The 21,331-nt window shown below is 35.5% G+C and overlaps 1 protein-coding gene and 1 long non-coding RNA gene across 3 annotated transcripts; both read left to right on the top strand.

Moving 5' to 3' along the window:
• The first annotated feature begins 9,290 nt into the window (after positions 1–9,290).
• Positions 9,291–12,123, top strand: LOC137488517 (uncharacterized). The gene is made up of 6 exons (XR_015516766.1): positions 9,291–9,339; positions 9,660–9,766; positions 10,708–10,834; positions 11,010–11,095; positions 11,439–11,481; positions 11,579–12,123. It is a non-coding gene; the product is annotated as an uncharacterized LOC137488517 (long non-coding RNA).
• A 2,191-nt stretch (positions 12,124–14,314) lies between these two features.
• On the top strand, positions 14,315–18,826 carry pimr84 (Pim proto-oncogene, serine/threonine kinase, related 84). Of its 2 annotated transcripts, XM_087295730.1 has the most exons (8): positions 14,315–15,948; positions 16,547–16,810; positions 17,110–17,204; positions 17,289–17,339; positions 17,420–17,795; positions 17,915–18,091; positions 18,310–18,398; positions 18,537–18,826. In XM_087295730.1, the coding sequence occupies exons 1-8, from the start codon at positions 15,756–15,758 to the stop codon at positions 18,546–18,548; spliced, it is 1,257 nt and encodes a 418-aa protein (XP_087151856.1). In that variant the 5' UTR covers positions 14,315–15,755; the 3' UTR covers positions 18,549–18,826. The 2 variants fall into 2 exon arrangements, with proteins under 2 accessions (XP_087151856.1, XP_087151857.1); XM_087295731.1 differs by lacking the exons at positions 18,310–18,398; positions 18,537–18,826 and having other exon boundaries at positions 17,915–18,176.
• Positions 18,827–21,331: the final 2,505 nt, after the last annotated feature.

Here is a 21,331-nt window from a genome sequence, read left to right as displayed (position 1 = left end):
GTCATGAAGTTGGAGGTCAATCAAATACCACATTACTGTAAATTATCTATGTTGACGAGGCTGGCTTTAACTTGGCGAAAAGGCGTCGCCGTAGGAGAAACATAATAGGCCAAAAAGCCATTGTTACCATGCTGGGCCAGAGAAAAAGTCGGGCAAATGCAGAAGACCAGGCAGAATAGAAATTTATTTAGTTTTTTGTTGTAATTGCAATGCTTTTTTTTTCTTCTTTTGCAAATAAAGTCTGTACTGCAGCAACTCTGTGTCTGTATGTATTTTTTTACATCAACTGTAAATTTTTTAAGCATTTTTTTTCTTTATTTTTGTATTAAATTTTTGCAGTAAAATAAAGAAAATGCATGCATTTACTAAACCCAACAAAATGAAAATGTAGAGAGTCTTACAGTTTTTTACAATTGCTATGACACTTTTATCAATACATTTAACAAGTTTCCTAAACTCTTAACACAGTTAGCACAACATCCGTCTTTGTGGGCTATACAATTAACACATTTCTTGTTGTTTTGACACAAAATGCATCCAGTTAACACAAATTTAAAATGCTTTAACTTCTTTTACACACAAGCACAACCAAGAACAAAACAATGTAATTTTACAGTCAAATTTACAAATGCTTTAACACAGTATGTCAGAACAGATAACACCATGTTCTAAACAGAAATTATATAGGATAAAGTCAAAGTGAACAGCTGTTCTAATTGTGAATTGAAACACAAGTTTATTCCCTGTATTTTATTCAATTGCCAATGAGAAACAGCATATTGCGGTTATATAAATAAATAAATAAATAAATATATATATATATATGACAGCTGATTCCCATCTAGAAAGCACACTCATGTCTTGTTTTGGTTTTTCCAATCACATGATCATATGTTCTAATAGAGGACTCTTGAGGTTTTTGAAAGGAACAGTGAGCGCATCAAAGAACTCTGTCACCAATACGTCCATGTAAGATTATGCAATACAGTCATTACTGTACTTTACACAGTGTGTTTTGCAGTAAACTACTCTTTAAACCTGGAGTTCATTAGTACATACATACAGTACATATACAGTACAGCATTTGCATACACTGTGTCTAATTACTTTCAGAGAGTCATGAAGTTAGAGGCCAATCAAGTACCACATGAAATTTTCAATGTTGACAGGGCTGGGGATGTCGACGTAGGAAAAACATAATAGGCCAAAGGGCCACAGTTACCATGCCGGGCCTCAGAAGATATCAAGTATAATGTGGATGAGAACATGTGGCAAAAGACCGGGCAGTATAGAAGATTACTTTGTTATTTTATTATAATTGTGGTGCTTTTCCTGTTTGCAGTGATGTCCTTCTGCACTCTTAAAAGAAACGGTTCTATATAGAACCAAAAATGGTTCTATCAAGCGCTTCATATATGGAACCCCAAAAAGGTTCTAAATAGAACCATTTTAAGGGTTCATTAAATAGAACCCCAAATGGTTCTTTCACTCTTAAAATAAACCGTTCTATATAGAACCAAAAAAAATGGTTCTTTCAAGCGCTTCATATATGGAACCCCAGAAAGGTTATAAATAGAACCATTTTAAGGGTTCATTAAATAGAACCCCAAATGGTTCTTTGAATTCAAGTAACATGGTTCTATTTAGAACCATTTGAGGGTTCTTTAGTTATTATTGAATTAATGTTATTTATTATTGAATAAAAAATAAAACCAATGCAGAAAATTCAAATTGTTTAAATTTATTCAATTTGCTTAAAAAAATAAAGTTTTAAATAATGTTTAAAATTGCACCTCTGCGTACTTTGTATAAGATCTACCTCTAAACATTTTACATTTTTACTATTTAATTAGTAAACATAATTAACAGCTTAATGGCATTCAACAATCTAATTCTAATGATTTCACTTATTAATAAACATTTGTAAGCTTGTTTACTGATTGAATACATACAAAACTTAACTTTCAAACATCTCTAAAATGTTGAAAAATATATTACAATGCAGATAGAAACAATACACAAACATCTATTGAATAACACTACAATTTCAACAAGTTGACGGTACTTGTATGTATTGGTCATGGCAACATCCATTTTTATACATAATTTTCAATAAAAGTTATTAAACAAAGAGCTTAATCGCACACAAAACTTAGCAAAATGATTAGACAAAACATTGAGAACAGCTATTCCACAACCTGTAGCATGTCCATGTTTGCCGGCCTCTCTTATAACGTAAATAGTTTTGTCCACGGGTGGCACAGTGGCTCACTGGTTAGAACTGTCACATCACAGCAAGAAGGTCACTGGTTCAAGTCCTGACTGGGTCAGTTGGTGTTTCTGTGTGAAGTTTGCAAGTTCTCCCAGTGTTTGTGTGGGTTTCCTCTGGGTGCTCCAGTTGCCCCCACAGTCCAAAGGCATGCGTACGGTATTGGTGAATTGGCCACAGTAAGTGAATGTGTGCAGGTGTATGAGAGAGTGTATGGGTGTTTCCCAGTGCTGGGTTGCGGCTGGAAAGTGAAGAGTAATTGCTAATTCATTCTACTGTGGTGCCTCTGATAAATGAGGGAGCAGAAGGATAGTGAGCGAGCGTTGGCCATCGTAATGCTGACACTTCAAGCCTTGACGGAATCAGGAGAGCTGTTAGGACCTTTGGATTTCTGTAAAACAATAGCTGCGTCCCAAATCGCATACTTATGCACTATTCTACGCCATTTTGTAGTATAAATAGTGTAAGTAGTGCGTTCACAATGAAAACACTAAAAATAATAAGAGCACTTCAATTACCCGGATGATGCACTTATTCAGCCGCTAAAATGAAGTGTGGAATGATGGACACTTCACGCACTCAACGACCGCAGGTTTGCTTACGTAGCGGAAGGGGCGGAGCTATCGGACGCACATGTTGAATAACTTTATTTATTTTGGATGGTGAAAGCAAAATTCTCCTACGAGAGTGATTATAGCGCCTCCCGATGGTGAATGCGGCAATACTCACGGCAGGTTTTATTTGATAGTTTGGTCATTTATTTCAATGATTTGGCAACCGTCAAACGTCATCAGGGAAACGGTTTGAATTTCCGCTTAGTAAAAAAACATTAGTGTGCCATTTGGGACAACACTACATACATATACTTTCCTGTTGAGTGTGTAAGTGCATAAGTACATAGTGCATGAGTGCATAGTGTATAGTGTGCCATTTGGGACGCAGCTAATATTTCAATTTTGAGTACTTTTAACCAATGAACATAAGTCAAATAGAACTACAGTTATAATTAATACAATTAAAGTGTGTGTGTGTGTGTGTGTGTGTGTGTGTGTGTGTGTGTGTGTGTGTGTGTGTGTGTATGTGTGTGTGTGTGTGGGGGGGGGGGGGGATTCAGGATTTTGTGTAGTGTAGTTGTTTCCTTCTGTGGTTTCCTCTGCTGGTCCAATGAGACTAGCATAGAGCACTTCATTCTTTCCTTCCCTTCTTTTGGGCCATTTCTTTTAAAGATGTTTCTGTGTTCTTCACTAAGTCCTTATATGCAGCATCCTAAATTAAAACATTTTGTTTACTTTGTGTAAGTTTCCAAGTGACACATTTTCAGCAATACACTATACTTATACTTATACCGCAATACAGTACTTTAAAGTCATCAAAAACACAGAAATACAGTGTAGACAGCTGTAATATACTTTCTATTTAATCTGCATTTCATTTGTTACAGAATTTAATGAAATTTACATTTCTGAGTGACCTCAATTCAGTATGTACATTAAATAAAACATTACAATTAGAATTAGAATAAGAACAAAACAAAATAACTGTATATCAAATAACATAGATCATATTTGGCAGATACTTTTATCCAAAGGGGCTTAGATTGTGTTTAATCTATACATTTATTAATATGTGAGACCTGGAACACATTTGGCATTGCTAATGCATTGCTTTACCAAATGAGCTTTAAAATGTCATATACACAGATTTTTCATATCTATTTGGCACACAATGTAACAGTGTTTGGTTACTCACAAGCTGTGGCACTCCAAGAAGAAGAAACTGCTCTATTAGTTTTGCAGACCCCTCCATAATCTGTACTCTGGAAAATAGTGCGTTTCATTTGGTTCTTGACTTATTCGTAAACAGTGTCGCATTCTAGGTCCATCACAATCTGAGGTAAGAAGAAAGCATTTGTAGAATGTCTAAATATGAATTTAAATCACACAATTATTCTTGACATAAAATGTATTAAAATGAACTTGCCTTGTGTTAAGTCCCTCAGAGTCCAGTTCACTTCCTTTTGATCCCATCATTATGAGCTCACCACTGAAATCCTTTCATTTTTACATTTGTTTTGAAGACATTGCAACAAGGTATCCTGTAGGCAAATTTACACCTTTCAATACATATTTCTTCTCTGCAGGACTTTTTATTGAGCAACGACCTTAATATCCTCACTGTATTAAAACAGCAGCAATAAGTATTAGAATATTTTTGTGATAAATATATTATTTCAGTGCACAACAACCAACAAGTCTGAAATATGCATGTTATAAAATACAATACTTTACCAGGTGTGCTTGAAGCTGATGTCAAACAATTACGGATGTGACACATTTTCTTTAAGCTGGGATCCTTGTTCTTCAAAGCTACTTGTGTCCTGCAGACCAAAGTTGGGAACTTAAAATGGGTCCCATGACACTTTTCTGTAATGATAAATACAATCTTGAAGTATTTTATAATATTCATTTAATTTTACTGACCACAATACAGTTTGTTTGGATTTTAAAACATTGATACATACCAAGCACAAGTTTTATGATGCAGTTCAGTTTTCAGGCTGTTTGAGGAAAAATAAAATATACATTAAAATATTTATTTTAAACTTATTTAGCACTATATATATATATATATATATATATATATATATATATATATATATATATATATATATATATATATATATATATATATATGCTTAAAGGTTTAATATTTCACAATACAATTAGCCTGCATTTTTGTGTCCTTTATAAATAACACCTGATCTTTCATCTATGGATTGTTAAAATATGTTTGGCTTTTTAAAGGTTTCAATAATATTCACCGTGACTGGCCTCCCGCGCGTGCACAGACTCGGGCACGAGTTTGCACGTGCGGGCACGAGCACTGCTACCTTGCGATTTTATGCAGATTAGCCGGAATGTCTCAACAGCGGGCAGTAATGTCCACTACTTTGCAGAGTTTAGCTCAATCACTGATAAAACACACTCGAACCAAGCTAAAACTGAGCGCTTGTTCAAGGTTGGAGCTAAAAGCAACACGAAAAACACGATGAAATCGGCTCATATCAAGTTACTTTTAAAATAGCGTGCACATGCTTCATTCACGCTCTCCCTCGAAGCTCGCCTTCAAATAACACAGCTGTATATTGTTATCGGTAATTGAATTAGTACTGACAAACAAGTATAGCGGTATTGTAACTTATTTTTAATAAAAAGCAGAGAAAATTCAACTTAACACGGATTTCTGAACCGAAGGGTGACGACCGAGTTCATCAAGCACAGTTTTTATTCATATTAATGCTAAAGTTACCCCCATTCAATCTGTATCACCATATAACACGAGGGATTTTCTATCAAATAGAAACATTACTTCATAATACAAAATATTTCACTATATATATATATATATATATATATATATATATATATATATATATATATATATATATATATATATATATATATATATATATATAAAATGTACTAACATACCTGAATGATGAAGCTGAAATAGTGGACTTCTCCTTTCGAAAAATTAACCATCACTCTCTCGAAGCTCTTTGACCAGTCCATGACGATGTCCTTGTCAATGACGTCACCAGAGGGCTTTTTTTTTATGATTATTAGTTTAAAATAAATTATTAAACCATAACAACATGTTGCTGCAGAGTCTAAATAAATTGGTTATTTTATTTATTTCACAAAATAATTTGTCAAAAATGTTAAACATTGAGTATATATAAACTAGGCTATAAGTTACCTATATAAGTTACCTATAAGTTATATTTTAATGTACAAACCTGCATGAAAAAAATCCCATCATACTGTACACTGATTAAGTTTTTGACCACAGCATTCATTTTATTAGGTTTTGACTCAAAAAGCTTTGTCTCTCTGTGTTGTTAGCTTATAATTATTTTATAATCTTTACTACATAATTATGTTATGATTCAAAAATTATAGAACCATTTTAATCAAAAAGGTTCTTCGCACTCAAAGGGTTCTAAATGGAACCATTTATTGGGTAAAAGGTTCTAATGGCCAAGTATAGAACCCCAAGGTTCTATATAGAACCTCAAGGAACCTTTTTTTTAAGAGTGTGCAAAAAAAGTCTGTACTGCAGAAATTCTGTGTCTGTATTTTTTTTACATAAACTGTAAATTTTATAAAGCAATTTTTTTTCTTCGTTTTGTATAGAATTTTTGCCGTAAACGAAAGAAAATGCATGCATTTACGTAACCCAACGAAACAAAACTGTAACGAGACTTCAAATATAAGGGCAGAGCTGACACATAAACTAATGCAGTTTCTGTAATTTTAGCTGATGATAGTGTTTTATTGTCAGTGTTTTCTGATTGACTGAATGTTTCTGTTGGAAGAGAACATGTGTTAGTGTTTTGAACAATAATTTCATTTTGAAACATGTTTACAGTGTTTTGTTAGACATGGTGTAGTGTGTTCGTTTATTATTGTATTTTGAAAAGTAGTTTAGAAGTTTAGTTTATAATGTGTGATTTTGAGCATGAAATTAACTGTTTTGCCAATTGTGTGTTTTAGGTGTGTTGCTGCTTTAGGAGTTTAGCAAACTTGTTAAATGTATTGAAAAAACTGTCATAGCCATTGTAAAAAACTGTAATTATACTTTATGTTTTCGGTAATAATTAATGATATTCATCCATGTGAACTCACTGATCATGTTAAATATTCTCACAAAAGTTATCAACAATGATTTAACAGGGTAGGAAATACCCTGTATTTAATGTATCAATGTGCAACACTTTATTTTTATATATCTCTGCAAATATTTACATTTTTAAATGATTGGTTGGATATAGTATCATATTCCAACTCATTATGTGCTTTGAATGATTTTTACAGCGTTGAAGGGATCATCTTCAAGACAATACTTTCTGTATAAAATGTGTGTAAAATCTAGACTAAAATCAAAGAGAAACAAAAGTTACATGTTTTATGTTTAGTAGAAGTGAATGACAGAGAAGCTGACTTAAACTTGCTCAGAGAAACGCTGTTGCTGTCAAACATGGTTTACTACACTAAGCCAGTTTAATGGTGAAGGGATTGATCCAATAGGCCTATTGATAGAGGGTTTGTGAAGACATTTCATGCTCCCTTACTTAGCATTTTGTAGTATTTTCAAAATACAAACATATAGTATTTTATTTTGATACATTTGAGCTCTCACACAGCTCTCCCACCTTCTACTCACGAAAGAGGTTGAGGAAGTTATCAAGCCATCCAGCTTGAAAGATGGAGACGAAAAGACGAAAGTCTCTGCACAGGCCTGCCCTGAGGTAAAAGTGACACTCATCTGAGAGGTCAAATATTTCATACACAAAACATTTTAAAGACATAAATGCAAACAAACTATTTTAAACACTGCTTGGTGACTACAGCTGACAATGCTTGATTAAAAGTTTTGAATGAGCACGTGACACTATTCAGGCATTATTCATTTAGTAGTCATGATGAAATGTTTGCTACTTGAAATAAACACATTTTGTATTATTGTTGGAATTTTATCAAACCATGATCTTATTTAAAACTGTTAACATTAAATGTAATTAAATACATGACCAGCACTTGTGCATTACTTAGGGTCTGTCAGTATCACCTGCCTGATTTTTGTTAAAAGGTGGAGATTGTACAAAATTTGATAGAGGTGGTCACCTCCCTCTTACTTGTCTTTGCAGGAAAAACATCGAGTTACTGTAATAAGATGTGAGTGTTTCCAACAATAATAGAAAATAGTGCTAGCTATAAATGGCTGATTCCAGCGTTATGGATGTAACATTTGCAGTAAAAAAATGAAACGTATACTCAGAGAAGGTATATGTTAACAGTATATTGAAATATCTGTTTATATTTTTCCTACCCCTTAACCATGGAGTTCAGGCATCAAAAAAATATCAGTCTATGCAGGTGTTTTATATTTAAAATGACGGCAAAATGAATGCAGAACAGACGTGACAAAAAAAGACATGAGTTTTGTGAGTTGACATACTTTGTGAAAATTCTGTGAATAAAAATGCAGAAGCCAAAAAAATATATAACAGTCAAAAGCATAAGGGTTGGCTCTGCATGGGACATATATAATTTGTTTTATTTAGTTTTTCATTTTTGCATTAATGAGGAAAAACTATCTTTACGGATGTGACTTGTCTTCATTACGGACGTGACTGCTCTGAAATTGACAGTTGACACATTATGAAAATCAGATAAATGCTTTCAAAACTTGACCAAAGACCTATTTGTGGATATCTGTTGGGTGTGTAAACCAATAAACTTTAACCTCTGAGACATCTGAATGGTAAGGTTGTACAATTAATCAAACTTAAATAGATATCACCTTGTTATATTTAATTCGTAATATGGAATGTGTGTTGTTAAAGGTTAACGCACGATCGAATGTTCAAAACTCAATTCGGAAACAATGTTGCATGCTAACATGGTGCTTTTATACTCTGAATAATATAGAATTGATAATAAACATAATCAACTATAATAGGCCTATGATTATCGGGCTCCTAAAGTTAGTGTTTCCAGACAAACTTGAATTGAATCATTGCCTGACTGTTAGTGCGCAAGACGGTGTCTACGTGGTGAATATAAAAAATCTAGTTGTGTCACAGATATGGCAATATTATATTTGACAAAGTTTATTTTAGTTTATTGTAGTTAATGTGTTAGTCGATGGAATAAATAGTTTGATTTGTCCACTTGCGCTTGCTTTCTTTTTCGCGTCGGCAGTCACTTCAGGACAGGTTGCAAAAAGTTCATACAGAGGACCAGGGTGAGAGAGAAAACTTTATTATGAAAAGTTTTGTGTACACAGCAAATTCATCAGAGTTAAATTCTCGGTGTTGAAGCATTTCAGAGTAAAGTGTTGACGTTAAAGAGTTAGATTTTGATAAATGAATATAATTAGAGTTAGAATTGATTTTATTCAGTGCGAAATCAAGGAGTTATCTTTTCAACACTTGGTGGTGTTATTTCCAACATCCGGGAATTCATGCAGCCCCAGTCACTGAAGAATTTTCCAGACACCATTTGGTGAGTCAAACTACCTAAATGTTGGTATTTTACTGACTTTCTTTAAGGAAATACAGTTGTAAACATATTGTTAAGTTAATAACTTAAGAATGGAGTGACAATTTTAAACTTCTGCGGTTCATTCATGGTCGTTTGTGTATCTAGCTTAACTGCATTACTATTGACTTCTTTTCAAGAATGTTTTTATATGTGCTCACGCATACATAGTGCATAAAAACATCAAATGTACATGTTCAACACATTTCTGTCACGCTTAATGCCATTTTGTGCGTTGTTACCCATTTGTAAAATAAAATCGACACTTCTCCTTTAATTCGAAGCAAACTAGCGAGGGAATCCCCGGAGCCGCCTAGCCTACTCTGCCCGGATGCTAACGGCAACACAGGACGGTTTCCATAAGCTCTGGAGAGTTTCTAAAACATATCTGGTGAGTAAATGAACATATGTTTACTTGTAAAAGGCTTCCTGACTAAAACATATGATTGTTTGTTATTAGTGTATGTTAATTTGGTTATTTTAAACACCGCGGCCCTTTTAAACTGGTTCATTCGTGGCCGTCCATAGACTCGCGTGATAACGTACGCTTGAATTATATTAAGTGTTGACAACCATTAAAGTCGGAATGATAACATTAATGTCTTTAAATGACCGCGTTTGCACTTTCTCGGACATAACGTTACAGAAGTCTCCCGGAAGTTGCGGGACTAACGTTAACGTTATCCCGCAAATGCACAGAGACTCCCAGATGCCCAAGTAGATGCCCGCAAATGAATGATAATCTCCCGGAAATCGCGCGTCTCCCGCCTAGTCATTAAACACTTTGCCCACCCCTCTCCACCGCATCCCTCCCAGCTCTTCAGGTACGTCGCGCGCAAGTCACCCCCACCGCTCTTCAGGTACGTCGCGCGCAACTCATCCCATTGCTCTTCAGGTTCTCATCTCTCCCGCTACCTCCCGCAAATCAACTCTGTATCCCCCGAAAATGACTTTTCCCAACTCGGGATGTCTGACGTTAGTAAGTTAGGCTATTTCTGTAGTCAGGAACATCTTAGTCAAGCTTTTTCTCCCGCATGATATTGTGCTTAAAACTATAGGCTAAACTTAGCATGTACACAACATTTCCTTTTTATTAAAGACAATTTAGTGCGTTGTAAACAGCCACCTGTCTGTAAAATTAATCAACTGATTCATATTTGAGCAGCCTAATGATGATACAGGTTTGATTTGTAGATTTATTATCAATAATCAACATCTGAATCAAAAGATATCTGAAAAAGTGTGAGGCATACTTTGTGATATTCATCTCTCTTTTTTATCTGAAGGTTATGCATATGTGTTAGATACTAATGTTTTGTTGTTTTTTAACAGCCACAGTTCTCTGTACAATAACACAAGACCCTGTGACGGTGGCTGATTAGAGACGGATGGTGTATTTCCAGAGTTGGTGAAATGACCAAGCACACCTTCTTGGTCATATGTGGTGATAATAATGAAGGTATGTTTGATAAAGTTCTGTATTTGTTTCACATAAGCTGAGAGGGTATTAGAGCATTAGAGAATAACAAATGACATGAAGGTGATAAGTTTTGTATTGTGGGTGAACTGTTACTTAAATAATGTTTTGCTCTTTGCTTTGCACTTTTCCTCTTCTGCGTATCCTAATATTTTAGATTCTATTTGGACCTGAAACATCTGCTAGACTCAAGGAAAGGTGGCATCAATACTGGACCTGAAAGGGCCTAACAAGTTGAATCTGGTAAAGAAACACACACGCACACACACACACACACACACACACACACACACACACACACACACACACACACACACACACGCACACGCTTACCGAAAACTGTAAGTTTATGAATATTTTTTACACTGTGGCCAATATTTTGGGGAAGTCAGCATCACTAAATGATATAAAAGATTTTAAGATCCTCTAAATTTTGCTCCAAGTGTTGTGTTAAATTCAGGATTCTGGACAGACAGCTGCCTGTTTTTCCAGTTCTAGTCATAGTGGTTAACCTAATTGTTTTTGGAGATTCCAACAGTGATATATGTGTTTTTTCTACTTTTTCATATCCTGTCACCTCAAACAGCTGGGAGAGTCAAGTTGTGGATCATGATGAAGATTTTCAAAAGGTGAGTTTAGATTTCTTGAATGTTTTATTTACTTTAAATGTTCTTTTAAATATATCATAGAATTTGATTGCAATTTGTTTTCAAACATTTTTCTTAGCCATGCTGGAGTCTTGAAGAGTTCTTAGATGAGCATCGCCCTATATCTGTGCATCAGGAACCACCAGACGAGCGATCAGCAGCTACTACTGTACATCGTCATGGATAAAAAGGTCATCCTGTGGCTGGGAAGCACTTCATTCACAGGACGTGCTTGATGAGATTTCCTAGCTCCAGTTTGTTTTCACACAAGTTTACAGCATTTATACCTTCATTTAAACTGCTGTGTTTGATATGGAGGACCAAGGAAACACCAGAAGTGAAAGATTTGCATGCCAAGTTGTTTAAAATGTAATTTCATAAGAAAACTATGAGTTCAGAAGAAAACTATGAGTGACGATATGAACTTTCAAATTGCTCTGATGAAACATCAAGTTTGTACCAAAGGACTGAAATAGCCTTTTTGAGCACTGGTCATACATATTTTGTTGATACTGTCTGTACTAATAAAACATTTAAAGCATATTTGACATTGTTGCATTTTAAAAACTGAATGAATTGTTGAAGTGGTGAATGTTTTCAAATAAAATGTTTTTTCTTTTGTAATTTACAGTCTATTTGACCTTTTTACCATATTTACACCGAAGAGAGTTGAATAAAATAACAATATATTACACCAGGCGGTGTTAAATATAGTTACATTTTTAAATCTGTCCAGAGTTAAAATTAACCCTTACTTCGGTGTCAATGTGCCAACCCTTTTGAAATTGTTGATTTAACTCTGCTTTGAGTGGACCCCATGAGACACTTTCAAAGTGTTGAAATTAACACCCATAGAGTTGTTTTGGGTCCCCATATTTTGCTGTGTAGGCTATGTTAAACAAGCATATAAAAATAGTCATTGGTTGTAGGCATGTACGATGGATGACTATAATGTTTATATTTTTAGGCTATAGTTTATAACCGATTGTGTAAAATATTGAATGAAATATTTACAGCTGCAGGTCCTATCGATTTTCTAACAAATATAATATTACTATAATGTAGTTAAAGCTTAGATCAATATCAAGATTTTATTCTTATTTTTGCCGCCTGTAAAATAATTTTAATAAGCACTCAAGCGCATTTGCCAGGTGCTGGAAATCTTTGAAAATGTTTTCATTTTAATGTAGGCTATATATTTTCAAGGTTTGAAAGTGCTTAGATTTTCGATAAAGGGCTTGGAAAATGAATTGTGTCGCTTTGATAATTTATCTTTATAAATAGTTATTTAATTAATAAAATAAAAAAAACATATTTATGCTCTGCATGAAATGAAAACTCCGCTGTGGCCCACTCTGACCTGCGGCGTGCGCACTTTAGCAGTGGGAAAAGACTAAATGCATGGAGGTTATTGATTATGCGCCCTGCACGCCTTGCGTTTTTGCCATTGCGCGCTTTGTGCGCTCCGGAGGAAAAAGCATGTTACCTCAGTGGCGTCTTTCATTCTTCAATCAAATGAAAGCAGAGGCGGTGTTTCCTTTGAGGTGACAGCAGTGTGTTGTCAAGATGATTATGGCGAACTTTTTAATGACGGAGTAGAGACTTGTGGTCGCAATTTCAAGTCATCCAAAGTTGTATGACTTTACAACTCTTGAATATCATAATTTTATTAAAAAAATTCAACTATCAAGCTGCTCCGCGTGACATCACACTTAACAAGCGGATAGTGACATACAAAAGAGCACCGCGCGCCTTTTTTCTTGTCAACATAAAACACACTGCGGTGTGCCTCACATACTGAAATGAAATAGCGCGTTCGTTGTGATCGGCCCCTATGAGCAACACATATTTGTTAACTCGCAGGACAGTAACATGTGCAAACACATGTGCTTACAGATGTATTTTGCCAAAGAACCAAAATGAAAGAAGGATATTCTGGCCACAGTTTGACACAGGAGTTGACGAACCAGCGCTGATGCTGGTCGTCTGTGATGCCTGGAGCCGCGTTTTAAACTCAACTAGGCAAATTGATGATTTAGTGCAGACTACAACCAACAAACCAGCCTTTTTCCATTTGGAAAAGAACAGTTATTATTAGTTCTTATATACATTTTTAAATAGCCTACATAGCCTAATCTACAAATCAAACAAAGCCAAATATTTTATGATAACTTCGCACCAAACTGATGCTTTCATTTCACAGCTTATAAAACATGTATGCAAATTAATGCAGTATCACATGTAAATAACAAAATTGTTATATGCTTAGCCTATACTTTACGAAAAGTATAGTTTCAAAGCCTTATGGTTCATTATCTTTCACTATACGCAGCGCGCGCGTACACACATGAACCACAAGTAAGACAGAGGAAATATGCTAATAAGTCATAATCATAATTAAGATATAATCTTTAAACTAATGACTTCTATTAAAAATGTTGACAGGTTTTGTAATATTATAACAGCGGAGCATTAATTGAATGCATTTTTTCCGTTAATTGACGGAAGAAAAAAAAAACACGATTGGACAAACAGCCTTAAAAAGGATTCAGTCAATGTTTTCGTTTTGTAATCTTAATTTGTCATTTAAGTGAAAAAGATCTAGAGCAGGATTTATTTTATTCTTTTTATTAGTTTATTCGGTTTTTCTATGCTGCTAAAAAAAAACACTGCAGGTGCGTGAAGATGCTAGTTCTGTATGCTGTTCGCATGTTAAAATAACCTAAATCAGTATTTTATAATGCAATATTTAATGTGTCAGATAAAATAGGCACGTCAATTTTTTTTATTATTAATTTTTTTTATATTTATCTGTTAAAGGTTAATATTCGCTTAACGAGCGGTTGTTCGTTGGCAAAATGAATCGAAATCAGCATTCCTAGTTTGGCATAAATTGTATCTTAACTATTTAATCTATTATTTGACGGTCAGTTAGCCTATCTACAAAAGAAACAAGAAGTGCTTCAACACAAGGTGCTGCATCGCCAAAACACCAAGATTATGCACCAATTATGGCAATATGTAAATTGTTGTTCTCTTTTTAAACATTTATTTCTGAAATGTTACTAAAGTGGTTTATAGTTAATTGAAATGTTCAGTTCTTGATATAACATATGGATGTTATGTAATGTAAGTCAGTAATTGTAATGCAGCATCATAATGAACAAATATGCGCTAGTCATTAGCTTATATTAATAAGGAGTTCAAAAATTGTCACGTCCGTAACGCAAAATTGTGGTTGTTTAGAGCTAAGACCTGAGATGAGTTGGCGATCATAATTAGCATGGACATATTTTGGCTTTGTATACAAAGTTTCATTTTATTTTTGATAATATTTATTCCACAATATAAACTTTTTCATTAAATCGTTACGGACGTGACACGTGACCGAAGCTGCATGATGTCTTAAATATTTAGCTCATAAATTAAAAGGGCAGTAATGTTATGAAAAAGTAAGGGTAATTATTTATACTACAGAATTTGTAGTATTTGTTCACAGAATGATATTTTTCTGATCCCATAACTCTGTGGTCAGTTGTTCTGGAAAATATAAACAGTTTAATACAGTGTTAAATAAATATTTTCTATGTGAATTTATGTTTTGAGTTTTTGCTGCAAATGTCACATCCATAACACTGGAATTGCTCATATATAAAAATAAATCTAACTTATTTTCAGCTAAAATCTACTGTATATAAATAAGCTTTAAATTACTTTGTTTCATTTTGTTACTGGATAATAATGTTAGTCTTAGTTTTATGTTTTACTTCATACATACGTCACATGACTAAATGTAGGCCTAATAATGTTATTTTGAGTTTGTTCTGTTAGCAATTACAACATTTAATATAATTTTCTTCAGTTAAATCAAAATTATTTGAGATTTTCTAATCTTAAAATGACAGTGTTTTATTTAGTTTCTGGACAATAATGTTTTAGAATCAGTTTGGTGTTGTATTTACAAGTTTATTTCTTGTATTTATGTAGATATTTGTGGTGAAAATACTGTTCCTTATTATTGAGAAGTGAAAAATTAAAGATTATAGCTTGTATCTGCCTGTCTGTCTATTATATATCTAGTTTAGATAGCTTGTCCATTATGGTGTTGAGATTTTGAATGTAAACAAGTGTTCCGGAATGCGCTGTCATAGAAACAGAAGAACGCAGCATTAAAAGTAGAAGACAGTTCAGAATCTCCTCATTGCGTCTTCTCATTGCAGTTGGTAATAGTAGTGTTCCCAGTGAATTCTGTTATTATGGCATTGAAAAGAAAGCGTTGTTCTCAAGGAACTCAAGTGTATGATTTCCATACTCGTACACCTCCAACATCCAGCGCCAATGTGGCTGAGAACCATTCACCTGTTGGTGTTGGTGAGGAGATTGAGATACAAGTGAGAAAGAAGAGGAGGTGGGAGAGTTTTGAAAAGCCGCTCTCCCTTTACGCTGAGGGTAAATCCAGTCACTGTTTGTCAATCTGACCATGTTTTGTGTTCACTAGATCTCTGTACATGTACATATAGGCCCAGACAGATTCTGTGGACATGTTTTGCTATTTCTGCTGAGAATTTTGTTAAAAAAAAGTCTGCAGATTTATGAGGAATGATTTTGAGAGTAAAGTAACTAAAAACTGAACACATACAATAAAAAAAAAACCTTTTTAACTTGTTTTAGGTTTCTAACACAAATCTAAGTAGAACCAATTGTTTGGTAATCAACGTTTCTCATAATTTATCCACTAAAAGAGAAATATTTACAACAATCTGTATTGTACATAAATCATTTAAATAATTGCAGATTATTAATAATATGACTGAAATACAAAAATGGTATAAATATTAATATTCAATGGACTCAATAATGGGCATAACATGTGTATGATTCCGATTTGTTGAGGGCAAATTATGAGCATTCACTATAAGAAACCCAATTCATGACTGTTTCTGATCTCTAAGATGAAGTGTGTCTTTACACTTTACATTAAAATACAAATCAGTTTTATAAGCCATTATCATTATCATTAATGCATGTCTTACATCTCTAAATACAGATGACAACCAGTGGATGACTTTTCTCTGTGGCCAAAAGAGAAAACGAAGTTGTCACAGCTCTCATGTGAACGATTTCCATCCTCATACACCTCCAATATCCATCACGAGCCTTCAGTCCACTGATGTTGCTGAGGAAAATGAGAGAAAGAGGAGAAGGACTGACAGTCCTGAAAAGCTGCTCTCCAGTAAAGTCCAGAAGTCCAGCAGCAGTCCTAGTGAGGAGGACCAGACTCCTGATCAGATCCACAAGAAGAGTTCTGAAGGTAAATCTAGTGGTCATTTGAGAATGTGTGGCCTTCTCTCATGATCCTCTTCAGTATGAAGTAGAGTACATTACATTAAGTTCTATAAATATAAATATATTTTTTAAAAGCACTCTAAAAGTTTCAATCACTGTTTGCTGTATTTTGAAGTGTCCACCATATCAGTATTGTGCAGGTTCATTTTCACGATGTATTGAATTATTGAATATAGGCATATGTCTATTCCACCTCAAACATTACACACGTGTCTGTCAGTGCTTGACATTTCACATCAGCTGCAATTATTCATCTTTTATCAGGTGACATTCTGGACCAGTATGAGCTCGGCAAGGAGATTGGAGAGGGAGGATTTGGCAGCGTCTATGAAGGGAAGCGCTTGGAGGATGGCCTTGAGGTGAACAATCCCTTTAACATATATTATGTTCACTTTTTAGTGCACTTGATGTGATTATAACAGAAGGGTTGTTTTGTTGAACAGGTGGCAGTAAAAATTGCCAGAAAGCCATCGAACATGAAATACATCAACATCGTAAGTAGACTTAAACATGTAAAGGCACTGACAACAGTATATTTGGGGAAGCAACACCGCCTAACTAATCTTTCTTCTAGGCTGGTCATCCTGAGCCCCTTCCTTTAGAGATCGGCCTGTTGATACTGGCTCATAGAGGCGGCAAGGTTCCAGAGATCATTGAGCTGCTGGACTGGCAGGACCAGCAGGATCGTTACATCATGATCCTGGAACGACCTTCACCATGTGTAGATCTGTTCGACTTCATAATGTCTCTCGGCTCTATCACTGAACGCCAGGCTCAAAAGATCATGGAGCAGGCAACAACGGCCGGTCTCATGTGCTGCAGACGTGGGGTATTTCACCGAGACATAAAGCTGGAGAACCTGCTGGTCAACACAGACACGCTTGAGGTCAAGCTAATTGACTTTGGCTGTGGGGCTCTTCTCCAGGAATCTGGCTATGACAGTTTCTGTGGTATGTATTAAACTTAACACCTGTAGTCTGGACTGTCAATTTGACCAATCATGTATTTTCATGTTACAGAGAAAACATGCTTTAGTGTTTCATGCTGAGACCAAATCTTGTTCCTTCAGGCACAAAGGAGTACTTCCCACCGGAGTACTACCTGGACGACGAATACCATGCAGAACCATCCACTGTATGGTCTTTAGGAGTTCTGTTATTCCTGCTGCTGTGTCAACGATTTCCTGAAGTCACGGACACGCAGAGGATCGATGATGGAAACTGGACTGAGCCTGGATTGTCCGAAGGTAAGACGTCATTCATCACATCATAGATGAGCAGTTGTAGTTTAAATCACACAAAATGATGGATTAAAACTAAGAGTTGGATATTGGATAATGGTGACAATGTTCTGATTCTAAAGGAGAGTAGAGTCAGATCTTATAGATGAATAAAATGACAGCAGATGTAAAGTTGAAGTTGATAATGTGTTTCTCTCACTTCTTCCCACCATCGTTCTGCACAGAATGCTGTGACTTGATTCAAGCTCTCCTGCAGGAAAACCCAAGCCAGCGGATTCCTCTGGAAGAAATCATTCTCCATCAATGGTTTAAGGTACTGAACTGTAGATCAGCTTCTAATGATTAGGAAAATAGATTCTCTTTTCATTTGTTTTTTATTGTACATTTCAATTGTTTATTGTGATGAATCTGAATCAATAACCTTGATTTGGTGTGTGTCTGTATGTTTCAGGTCAAGGAATAAGAAATAAGGAATGTAGTGCAAATGGATGGGAAAGATTATTTGCACTACTGAGCACCACAGTTCCTGACGCTAAAAAAGTTACAGATTCAACAGTAGAGCTTAAAAAAGGACACAGCAGCAACAAAGAATCCTAAAAAAAAAAGGTCACAGCAACAACAGAGGATCCAGAAGAAAAGATCAAGCCCCAAGAAAAGATCCTGGAAAAGACACAGAAGATCCTGAGAAAAGGGCACAGCCCCAACAAAAGAAAACATTTGTAAATAAAAACATGAATAAAATATACTTTGTCCTGTTTTCATCAAAAATACATCAAACCAGCCAAGATGCTGAAAAAGCAGACAGCAGTGAATGAAACACTTAAACACATCAGTTGAACACTTAAACATCAGAACAACTAAACACATACACACTCTCACACACACTTATAAACTGATGTGACTGTAACTGAGCAAAGTTTTGGGACATAAACACCAGGAAAGCTAAACACATACACACTCACACACACACTTATAAACTGATGTGACTGTAACTGAGCTAAGTTTTGGGAAATTGTGAACAAATTTAGTAATACAGCACAATGTAGTAAAAGGATAGGGTAGAGGACTGTGCAGACACTCTCTCACACACACACACACACATACACACACAGAGGCTTGAACATATCTCTTTAAGAGGATTTATATAATGATGTTTATACTGTACAGACTTTATTTTTTATTCTTCTACAATAACTTCGGGGTCATTTTCCTCTCGGGGACCAAAAAAAAGTTCCTATAAAATCAAGATCTACTGGTCTGACATTTCCACATCTATAAAATTGAATAAAAACGTAAATTCAGACAGTAACAGTCAGAGGCCACTAGAGGACAGACACTAGCCATTCTGCTGGAAAAGCAAAGAAAATTGGTTCATTCCAGAACAAGTGTTGAAACCGCATAAGGCCTAAATGACCTTTAACCTTTGATCAATTTTCCCTCAACACTCAGTTTTATTACTTGAATTTTTTTAAAAAGTGAGGATTTTTTTCACACTGTTCTTAACCCTGGATTACCTAGTAAATTATAAGCAGTGTGAAAGAAAAAGCTAGATTTACCCAGCGCTGAGAATGACCCAGAGTTGACCTTTTCAAGTTTTAAAATCCAAGACACAATTAACAGATGTAAGACTGTGTCGCGGGACCAACGGGATTCAACTAAATTAAAGTTGACAGAGTTTGTCGGTCATGCTGCTTACAATCTCAAAACATCAACAATCACACTCTTACCGTACGTTCACACCGAAAGCGGCGAGAGCGTCAAAGTAGCCGGAAGTCATTCATTTTCAATGAGAGCCGGCGGCGATAGGCGGCGAGGAGCAGCGCGGCTCGTCTTCGCTGGCGTGAGCGTCGAGGAGAGTTGAAATGAAGTCAACTTTATGGTAATGAGCTATGACGCGGTTTTGCGGCAAGCAATCAAAATGAAGACGATCGCTTGATAGCAGTTCAGAGAACACAGACCTGTGAACTTTGGTTCCGACCACAGTTGTTCCCAAGGGTTTAATTATTGCGGTCGCCGGATTTCCAATTATTTCCAATTTTTTTCCCACAGGAACATACATTAAATAAGTTACTGGCGAGTTACTGATGTTCATTAATGTTACATAAATTTATCTTAAAAAAGCGGGAATCTCACGCAATGTGACAGTACAAAACAGTACTGCTGCTTCAGGATATTTCAGACATATGGACACATATTGGATAAATAGAGCAAAGCCACACCACACGCAACTTGATCTTCCATTGTTGTATGAATTTGAAAAGAAGTGCGAAACATTTTCACGCTAGAAACATGTTTTATGCAGGAATGTAACTGATATGCTGCAACGGCTCCTTTAAATATGAGATCAATGTAGCGAGTTTTGACGCTCTCGCCGCAGGAGCTGAAGGCAGAGAGCGTTGTCGCCAGGGCAGCCAGAGCGACCTTGGACGCTCTCGCCGCTTTCGGTGTGAACGTACAGTTACGTAACATCATTAAGTGTGTTATACATATAGGCGTTATAACCTGATTAACTAAAGAAATAAACTAAGAAAATTTCCGTGTGTGTGTGTGTGTACAATTCTGAATGATATCTCAATATCTCAAGCATTCAAACATCAGAGAGCTTCTAGGCTTTTCACACACTTAACTCTCTACCACATGGTGTTGCCATATGGCAACATGACATTTGTGTTCATTCCCCTGTCACTGTTTCTTTAAGACCAACATTGAATTGTTTTAGTTGGAAAGAGAAGACCTTAGTGTGGCCAATGATGTGCTTTGGTTAAGTTACATGACATGGGCCCTATCATACACCCGGCGCAATGTGGCGAGAGGCGCGGCGCAGTAGTCTTTTAGTAGTTTCAGCTTGGCGCAAGAGTCGATTTGAGGCGTTGTGCTACGCTGTTTAAATAGCAAATGCATTAGTGCTTATATGTGCGCCCATAGGCGTTCTGGTCTAAAAAGGAAGGCGTTCTGAGGCGCACGGCTGGCGCGTTGCTATTTTGAGAAACTATAATAGATTTTTCATTAGACCAAAACAAACCCGGTCTAAACTCCGGCGCAGAGTTGCGCCTCGCTTACGCACTGCTTAATACGCACAAGAGAGCAATAGGCAAATATCTTTACATATGAAAAAAATTTATATTAAGGATATATAGGATATAATAAGAATAGATATAGGATATAAATATAAAGGATTAAAATATTACAAAACATATTATTTTCTAGCCTACATAAATATGAAAAACCACTGCTTTTATGTCTTCT

The sequence above is a fragment of the Danio rerio genome, chromosome 19 (genome assembly GCF_052040795.2).
Source record: "Danio rerio strain M-AB ecotype USA chromosome 19, GRCz13ab, whole genome shotgun sequence".
Classification (NCBI taxonomy): domain Eukaryota; kingdom Metazoa; phylum Chordata; class Actinopteri; order Cypriniformes; family Danionidae; genus Danio; species Danio rerio.
This window is presented reverse-complemented; position numbering and strand designations above follow the sequence as displayed.

Excerpts from the sequence above, each read along its gene's own strand:
- pimr84 (XM_087295730.1), top strand. The coding sequence starts at position 15,756 with ATGGCATTGAAAAGAAAGCGTTGTTCTCAAGGAACTCAAGTGTATGAT. Across the intron at positions 17,205-17,288 it reads GCTTGGAGGATGGCCTTGAG|GTGGCAGTAAAAATTGCCAG; the intron begins GTGAACAATCCC and ends TTTGTTGAACAG. Across the intron at positions 18,092-18,309 it reads TGAGCCTGGATTGTCCGAAG|AATGCTGTGACTTGATTCAA; the intron begins GTAAGACGTCAT and ends CGTTCTGCACAG.